General features: G+C 29.8%; 1 protein-coding gene across 1 annotated transcript; it reads right to left on the reverse strand.

Moving 5' to 3' along the window:
• Nucleotides 1-7239: 7239 nt before the first annotated feature.
• On the reverse strand, nt 7240-8229 carry LOC104646488 (YDG domain-containing protein At5g47150-like). Its single transcript, XM_010320057.2, has one exon. It carries the CDS (start codon nt 8227-8229, stop codon nt 7240-7242), a length of 990 nt encoding a protein of 329 aa, XP_010318359.2.
• Between the last annotated feature and the right edge of the window lie 1828 nt (nt 8230-10057).

Genomic DNA, 10057 nt, shown 5'->3' on the forward strand with positions numbered 1-10057 from the left:
AAGTGCTACAAGATTGATTTTATGTTAAGGTGGTGCGAGATTCTTATTTATGCATTTGATTTGTTGGGGCTTGTCTTGAGGTGTTATTTAAAACAATGCTAGAATTTTAAGGATAAACGTTGATAATTAGGATTGAGAAATGATGGAACCTTGCGAAAAAATGCAATTTTTGGGCTCACCTCGTCGGGGAAACCATAGTGAGGCTTGCCAACTATGGTGATCCAGTTATGGCGGAATTGTTATTTTTTTGCTATTGAGGAGGCCACTGTAACGTTACTTTTGCCGCTATAGCAAAAGGGCGTGATATAATCTCGGTTATGTTTTCCCTTGATTTATTTTTAATTCTCGGGGCATCTAAAATCATTGATACATATAGGAACCACAACAAAAACAATGAAAATTGTTTAGAACATATCCTAACATGCATATACGATGAATAATGAAAGAAACCAATATCCATGCGCTAAATCAATGTTGGTGTCCTATTAACTATGAAAGTATAAAATTGGCATAATGTCCAAGTAATTTTAGAGGCACACTTATATTATACTAAGATCCTATTATCCCCTGAACTTATTTATAAGTAATTTTCTGCCCCTTTTTGCCCTACGTGGCATTATTTTGTGGGGCCAACGCTGATTGATTTTTTTTTACCTAGTGCCATGTAGGCCGAAAAGAGGTAGAAAATTACTTATAAAATAAGTTCAGGGGGTAATAGGACCTTAGTATAGTATAAGTGTGTCTCCGAGATTTCGGGCATAGGTTAAGGAGGTACTTGTGTATTTTCTCTATAAAATATCATAGTAAATAGACTATTTTGATCCATTATCTACTTAGTTTGCTTCATTTTGCATTAAAAGTAAGTATTTATGTTTACATCATATTTTCATAGGCAACTTCAGATCATTCTGATCGTTACAAATATGATTTAAAATTGCATTTGAAATTGTACAAATAGTTTTCCTCAAAACCTAATCACAAAAGATAACTTAATTTCTGAAATTTTAAAGAAACTAAGCCTTGAACAATTGAAAATTAACAGGAGAGAAAAGACATAAACGTACCATTGAAGTTATGTTCCGAATTTTCAAAAAAATACTTTAACTTTGTAACTATTCTATTACCCCATTAAACAATTTAGAACATATATTATTATACCATTTTTTTTATCAGACCCAAATTTTAAGAAGCAAGTGTGTTCACAGACCAATCATTACATGACACCTGTTAATTTAATTTAAAATATAATTTCTTTTTATTTTAAGTTTTTTCTTTATTTCTCACTCTCACTATCTTACTTTTTGAATTTTAATTTTGATATATCTAAATTTCATTTCATCTTCCACCTCCCACTTTCAAGTGATTTATTCTTCCATTTTCTTTTTTTTCTTCACCTCCCACCCCCCATGTCAAATTGAACATTACTCCCACTTTTTTCTTTTCTTTTTTTTCTTCTCCAGTCAAATTTTTTATAGAATTCATATTATTATTTAGACTTTATTGAATTATTGATAACAAAATTAATTATTTTTCTAAGAAAATTTAAAATTTAAAATGTATCATCAACACTACACATTTCATATAAATTTAAAATTAGAAATGATAATTTTAAAAAAATCAATTAATTTCCCAAAAACTGAAGGAACTTAATTGAAATTGGATTAAAAAAACTATATGATAATTCCTAATCATCTTGAAATCTAATGGGTTTATCAAATTTTTTGAAATGTAAGAAAATATCTATATAAAGTTTTAAAATTTAAGAGAGTACAACTAATAGTAGTAAAAAGAAAAAGGAAGGTGAAGTTGTGGTAAAAATGATGACATTGAAAGTGAGATGGCAATGCATTTTTGAAGAAGAAAAAGAAGAAAGAGAAAAAATAAAAAGGGAAAAAAAGTTAAAATAATAAGAAAATATATTTTATAATAAAATACTTGTAAAAATAAAATTATATTAGTTATTTTAGATTGTTCACTCTCTTTGAGAGAGTGCACACCACTCTTTATGTCATGTGGACGAAAAATGATATAATAATATCCATTCAAAATTGTTTAGCGGGTAATAGGAGAGCTCCAAAGTTAAGGTGTCTATTTGAATAGTCGGAACAACTGCAATGGTGAATTGATGTATTTTCTCTTGACAAGAAGTTAGAATGTTCTTACCTTTTTGGTTTGATTTCGTTCAAGAGAGGACATGATTTATTTTTGGGAAAATGCATAAGTACCTCCCAACCTATGCACGAATTTTAGTGACACGCTTATACTATATTAAGGTCCCATTACCCCCTGAACTTATTTTATAAATAATTTTCTACCCCTTTTCTACTTACGTGACACTAGTTTGAAAAAAAATGTCAACACGCAAGATAATGCATCGTAGGCCGGAAAGGGCTAGAAAATTATTTATAAAATAAGTTCATGGGTAATATGACCTTAGTATAGTATAAGTGCATTTCTGAGATTTCCAGCATAGGTTGAGGAGATACTTGTGCATTGTCCCTTTATTTTTAATGGTTTCTTAGTAACAATTGGGAAAGATGGTGTATTTAAAGAGTAAGTAATTAAATAATAGAGAAACAATTGACATATAATGATATTAAATTTGTTTTGAAATAAATGTTTCTCATTCATGCTCGTCATCTACAAACAAACATAGGGAGAAAACAGGTCAAAATGATATATTTACAAAGGTATTTAATATTTTTGGGGGTGATAAGACCACCACAAAGTTAAGGTATCTTTTCGTAAATTCAAGAGAACTTTTGTTGTCAGTTTATGTCTTTTCTCATCTTAATATTCATATGTGTATTCATATTCATATATCTAAATAAAATGCTATGTCTAGTCAAAGATTTCTATAAACATAATAGTTCATTGATTCCATCCATTTATAGCTACCATCATCACCCACTATTCGCAACTAGTGTCATAGTCCCCCAACATTATTAACTATCACTATCAAAAACCACCATCATTTTCCACATCACTACAATAAGTTTTCACCATCACACAATCAATCATCATTACTACAACAACCACCAATCACTACGACCATCTCCAACCTTACTCTATTTTGACCATCTCCAATCTTACTCTATTTTACTCCCATTTTCTATATCCGGAGAGTAAAATAGAGGATGTCCTCTCTAACCACTCTCTATTTTACCCTCTATTCTCCAATTATATAGAGTTGAATAGTAGTTTTCCAAATTTGGAGAACTACTATTCATACTCTCTATTTCACTTTTTGAATATTATGTTATTATTTTTACTTCTTTTTTTTTTTGTAATTAACATGTTTTTTATACAAGGCTATTAATTATATCTCTAATATATGCAATTCTTTTTAAATTTAATATAACTTTTTTAAAAATATTTTATTTTATATACTACTTTCATCTCGAATTAATAATATTTTAAATATTTTTAAATTTTCTTCACTTTGTGATACACTTTGATGTTATATTAATTTCCACCCGTGACGGATCTAGGAATTTAAGGTTGTGAGTGCTCTAAAGTGAAAATATAAAAATATATGTTAACAGTGAGATTCGAACCTTGGTACAACAACACTAAAAAAGTCTTAAGTACTCATCTAGGAGCCATTGGGCCAACTAAATCATTTATTCATTGGGTGCTCTATGTTAATTTTATACAAATAACTATCAATTTCTACATAGATATATATATTCCGTAACGAAATTAATGGATGCTCGAGCACCCGGCGGACACCATGTGGGTCCGCCTCTAATTTCCACTATGAAGAATGCACAAAATTTAAATGATAAGATAAAATTTTAATTTAAAAATATAATACATAACATAATAATTTATATACGAGATAACAATAGATACAATGCATAGCATAATATTTTTTAAAATCACAATAATAATTGAGTAATCCGCTAAGTCGTTTCTAGATTTAACAATATTTGAAAAAGAAATTAGTGTATGATTTAAATTAGTTGTGATTGTGATTGTGGTTGTGGTTGTTGATTTCTTTTTTCAATTATTCGTAGTTGTTCTTTAGAAATTTAGAATAGTATATAATTTAATATTAAATAAAAAATTTTAAAATTAAAATTTTATATTACATAAAATTATATAGGATGATTATTCATTAAAAAAATATTTATATTATGGAGGAAATAGAAAAAATAATATAATATTGAGGAAAGAGATTTTTTTTAGAGAGTAAATAGAGAATTGGGTTGGAATTGGTTGTTTGAAAAAATAGAAAACTCTATATTTGGGGAGTAAAATAGAGTGTAGGGTTGGAGATGTCCTACCATCAATTGTCATTATTATCGTCAATCATTGTCATTAGTCACTACCACTATTTGCTATCACTTTCATATGTCACTACTAACTACCACCATCAACCATTACTATTAAACATTCTCACAACTAATTACTACTCGCACAGCCACCATTAGCCAACATCATTTCTAATCGGCACCCACAACCGTCATCACTTGCCATCTCCTTCACCAACAACCATATGAATGATGTTAATTATTTTGTATATAAATTTTTTACAACATTTTAATATTTAGATGTGTATTCTATTCAAATATTTAAACCTTAATACATATTTCAATATTCAAATTTTCTGATGATCTAACCTTAATAAAAATAAACGAGGCCTGGTTAAGCCTTGATTAGCCAAAACCAAGAGGACGAATAATTTTTAGGACAAATTAAAGAAATACACATATTTTGTTTCACTTATTTTCATTTCCCTACTACTTTTAAAAGTATCCAAAATCTCTTATTTGTTTAATGTATCTGAGCTGCATATTAATGTATCCTAACCAGTATTTAATATATTTGAGCTACATGTTATGTATTCAGGCTAGTTTTTAACGTATCTGAGTTACATATTAATGTATCTGACTTAGTATTGAATGTTTCCAAGCTACATATTATGTATTTGAGCTAGTTTTTAATGTATCCAAACTACATATATATTAATGTATCTAAGACAATATTTAATGTATCTGAGTTACATATTAATGTATCCGGACTTAAATTATTGTATTCAATTTTTTTAATTTTGAAGGGATTAATGTATTTAGAAACTTATTAGGGATAAATTATAATTTCATATTAAAAATATATGATTTATGTAATTTACCCTAATTTTTAACTGTCATGTGTGGTTAATTATACAATAATCCTAGTCATTCTACTATTGCTCTTAAGACCAAAAAAAACCACAAAAAGTAGGACATTAATCACAATACAAGGTTGATCATGAAAAGTGCACATAGATTATAAAATCATACTTCAAATATCAAGTGCAAATGAATAGTTTTATTTACATGAGTAGTGATACGTTCAAATTACACCTCATGAAAAAAGTACAAGTGGTCCTTGTCAAATAAAGCACCAAACTTTTAAATTAAGATCGATCCCACGAGGGGATATGGTCTAGACTTTAGGCTAACTTACGGTTATCTACCTTCAATCAAACTATTCCTGAAAAGGGGAAAAAATGGTATTTGTAAAGAAAATAACAGTTTATTGATTTGTATCAACGAGTAACAAGTAAACAAGATTCACAGTTTGACATATCAATATGAGATGAAAACTATGAAATAGGTGTTCCCCACAAGCTCTTAATGCAGTATTCCTATAATAGTAACTCTATCCTAATGTTAACATGCAAGGTTGATAAATTAGGTATCGCAAAGTGATTGGTCCTTCAAGTAGGGAATTTCACCACGCAACTCTGTTCGTCTACGAGTTTATGTTTTACTAACCCTTACCATTAACCCAAGATTTTCCTTCGCACTATTAGGGTCAGGCTATTAGATAACGACTAAACACGTCTAAATTCCTATTATTTAATCCATTTCTCATTTGTTACCTCCTTGATCCAACAAGTAGGAATGAGGCGAGTTCTAACGTTGTGAACTGCTAGAAAGCATTCTAAGCGAAAGGATTAACAATACATGCATCAACACTATATTAAAATTACTTAATTATTAGTCATACATTCTTTATTACTCATGGTACCCATAATCCTAGTTGTGAATTTAGCTACTCATGCTTGAGAATTCACAATTCATGTTACGTTTAATAAGATAAATCATGAACTTACAATTAGAATAGATGGATATCGTAATCTTGAATTGAAAATCAAATGCAAATATCATAAACCAAGCTTTGAGAATTAATTATCGAAAATGTTTATCAAATAATCCTTAAAGTAGAAACAAAATATCCCATAAAGTCTAACAACCCAAAAATGAAAAATACAACTCATATTTGTAGAAACTAAATCCTAAACCAAGTAGGAAAGAAAATTAGGAAAATCCGATCTGAGCGGTTTTGATCGAGGTAACAACGACGGACCATGGATCAGCCAACAGTCTGTGAGTCTCCTTTGTGATTCAGTAGTTGACCGAAATTCTTAGTACGGTTGTAGGTCTATGTGAGATCTATCATGTCTCTCCGTTGTTCAAGTACTAGAACTCATCTTTTTCGATTCAATCGACTATCAGCACCCACGATCTGTTATTTGCATCTGTGGTTCCACACTTTGGTCAGACTTCCTAGAACAATTGACCCATGGCTCCCACTAACTACTTGTCAGGTGAATGACAAAATGTGAATGAGCTCGTAGGTTGTCAAATTCCTGTTGGTTCAGCTACATTCAAAGAATTTGACTCAACTGTACTGCTTAGAACCTTCTTTTTGGAGATATATTCATTAAAGTTCTAATTATCAAAGAAGTATTCGTCATAATTCATTCTAATTTTGGCTTCGTTATCATCAAGCAATTTTTTCGATATATTCACAAATAGAACTTTCGGGTGCAATATAATCTGATAACCTCAAACCTTATCCTTTCGATTTAGTTTTGAAAACCATAAAATCGTACTGAAGACTATGTTGGCTAACCCTATTTTTGCAAGATTGGGGACATTTGCAATATGGACCACACTCATGAACAAGAGGATCTGCTTTAAGAATAGAGCTTCTTGGGTTAAATTGAAACTCGTCTCCGTTCTTAGAAGCATAAGAGAACTACGCAAAAGTCGAGCATCTACTTGTGCAACTGCAACATTAAGCCTAATGATATAATACCAATCATGATATTGCATATTCGTTACGTACGTGAAAGGTGGGGGTCTCTCATCGTCTACTTCATTAATAGAGAGGATTGGTATATTCTCATCCGTTGTGCGACATCATAGTCCCTCACAAACTTTGTATGTATAGTAGATTCTGTTAGTTTGTAAATATTTCACAAATATGATTGACATTGACTAACTGAGTAAGTTTTGGTTGGCCAGGATTTCTTTGTAGTTCAAACTTGAAAACGTATTTTCCAGTTGGACCTCTTTCTTGCCAACACTTAGTCACAGTGTACAACCCATAGTAAATGTATTTTCGCTCGGTCTTTTCACTATCAACTCTTGGACGACCATAAATAACTCTCACTGAATATCCCAAATCCATTGAGTTCTTCAAGGCAAGATTATCCCTTTCAAGCTTCTGATCTTCCACTCTCGCATTAACAGATACTCTAGGATTCCCTCCTTGACCTACATAAATGAACTTTTCAGAAGATATGGTCTCATTCTCGTATCGACCAGAATCAACAATGCTAGTTGCAACCTTTTTATTATCAATATTCACATAATTGATACCCCTAAAAATTTTATGATGTAGTCCAACCATCGCAAGTTCTACCCTGAACCGGAATCGATCACCAATTTCAACTCCAGGAACATGGCCAAAGGCCCACTCAGAATTCACCCACTTTTCCTGATTTCTCAAAATCATTGCAGCATTTATATTGATTATTCTTTTAGAGTGTTTTCCTTGTTTTTCTACTTTCTTTTCTTGAAAAAACTTAGTATATTCATCAGCAAAAAGTTTGAGCGTCTCTCTAACTTGTTTTCGTTTCTGAATATGCTCATTTTCAGAAATAGTGGGCAACTTAGATCTATTTATACTACGCCCACCATTTAAAAACCATTCACATCTTGTATAAGCTGATGAAATTTTGGGAACATTCAACTTATGATTAATCAGGACATCATGTTGTTGAACATTGTTTTGACGAATAGATGGACGATAATTTTCTTGAAAATTGTTGATGCTATCAACTCTTAGGCGCTTAAGTACCGATAGAGATCTAGTATTAATCATTTGATGATGTCTCTTCTTCTGTAACTTCTTTGAGGTACTTGTTTCCACCGGCACAAATGACATCTACAAGTAATAGCAAACAGTTTTACTAAAACACAAACACACTACATTATTATTAACACCGACAATGCAAGGCGCTATGAATGTTTGGATCAAACGTGAAAAAAAATGTTACATCAAAGCAAAAAAAAATCATAAAATAAAAAGAATACGACCTGACAGCAAAGAAGAAGAGAAGTTATACTCAAATTAGGGCTAAAGAAGAGCAAAATTGTTTGGGTTAATGTCATATTAAACAATCAACACTCCACATTAAACTTATGGTCCTTATAATTAAACTTTTGCTGCAAAAATAGTCTTTCAGTAGTGGAACAATTTTCTCTAAAGAAAGAAGAAAAGGGGTTGATTTGCTTTGACGAATTTAAAACCGATCTTTGAAATGTCATTATTTCTCGGCATGTCTCAGAAGTGTTTTCAATGGTCTCACTCAGGGAAAATCTACTATAGTTACAGAATTGAAAAAGTTCAAGGTGTTATTGTATGAATTAAAAAAGTATGTATGTAAAAATAATTTATTTCGAATGCTCAAAAAATAAATAGAATTGTTAATTAAAATTTTAAAACTAAAATTCTTTACTTTGGTTTTGACCTTACCCAAGATGGGTCCAGAAAAAGTCATTTAAGAATATAAAACAATTGCAGAAAAATAGAAGGAATAACATTAAGCGACATGGGGAGGAAGAAAACTAAATAACTTCAGAATATCCAGAAAAGAAATAACTTACTTTTAAGTATGAATCAAAGTGTTGACTTCTTAAGATTCAAAAATTTTCTAAAACCAATTGCCCAAAAATATTAGAGGAAGATGGAACAAGGTGTAGCAATAGCACAATACTAAGCTCCTATTTATACTAAAAAACAATGAGGGTAAAATTAGGTATGCAATTGATTTTTATTGAGATTGTGTTTCATTTCATTAATAAATTTCCAAGTAAGTCAAGTATAAAATTAGAAATAATAAAAGTAAAGGCTAAATTAGGTGTGCAATTGATTTTTATTCAAAAAAATTTTTACATTAACAAGTTTCCATATCAAAATACAAAATTAGAAAAATAGTAAAAGTGAAGGCTAAATTAAGTATGCAATTGATTTTTATTCAAATTATATCCTTAAATTAATAAATTTCCATATCAAACAAGACAAGTCAAATATAAAATTAGACATAATGAAAGTGAATGCTAAATTAAATATGAAATTGGTTTTTTATTCTAATTGAGCTTCTTTAAATGAATAATTTTCCATATCTAATCAGGTAAATTAATTGCAAAAAAAAAAGGAGTTAATACCTCAGATGGTTACTCAACTATGCACTCTTTTATCCACTCTTTCCTCAAAAAGTCACTCAATCTATTAAATTGTTATTAATTAAAATTTATTGATATTAATTATTTATATAACAAACCAAAATTTTTAAAAAATAAAAATACCATTTAAACCATTTAGTGATTCACCCACCTAACTCGACCCATTAAAAAATATGATATGACCCATTTTATTTTGTCTTTAATCCTAATTCAAGGTTTAAAGAGAGAGATTAATTTAGGATTAAAGACAAAATAAAATGGGCCATATCATATTTTTTAATGGGTCGGGTTAGGTGGGTGGATCACTAAATGATTTAATTTATTTTTTAAAATTTTTGGTTTGTTATATAAATAATTAATATTAACAATTTTTAATTAAAAAATAATTTAATAGATTGAGTAACTTTTTGAGGAAAGAGTGGATAGTTGAGTGATTTTTTGAGGAAAGAGTGGATAGTTGAGTGACTTTTGAGTTAAAATTCAAAGTTGAGTGACTTTCTGTGAAAGAAAGCAATAGTTGAGTAACT

This window comes from Solanum lycopersicum, chromosome 3 (assembly GCF_036512215.1).
Source record: "Solanum lycopersicum chromosome 3, SLM_r2.1".
Lineage (NCBI taxonomy): Eukaryota > Viridiplantae > Streptophyta > Magnoliopsida > Solanales > Solanaceae > Solanum > Solanum lycopersicum.

Coding starts and splice junctions, on each gene's coding strand:
- LOC104646488 (XM_010320057.2), bottom strand. CDS start 8,229: ATGTCATTTGTGCCGGTGGAAACAAGTACCTCAAAGAAGTTACAGAAG.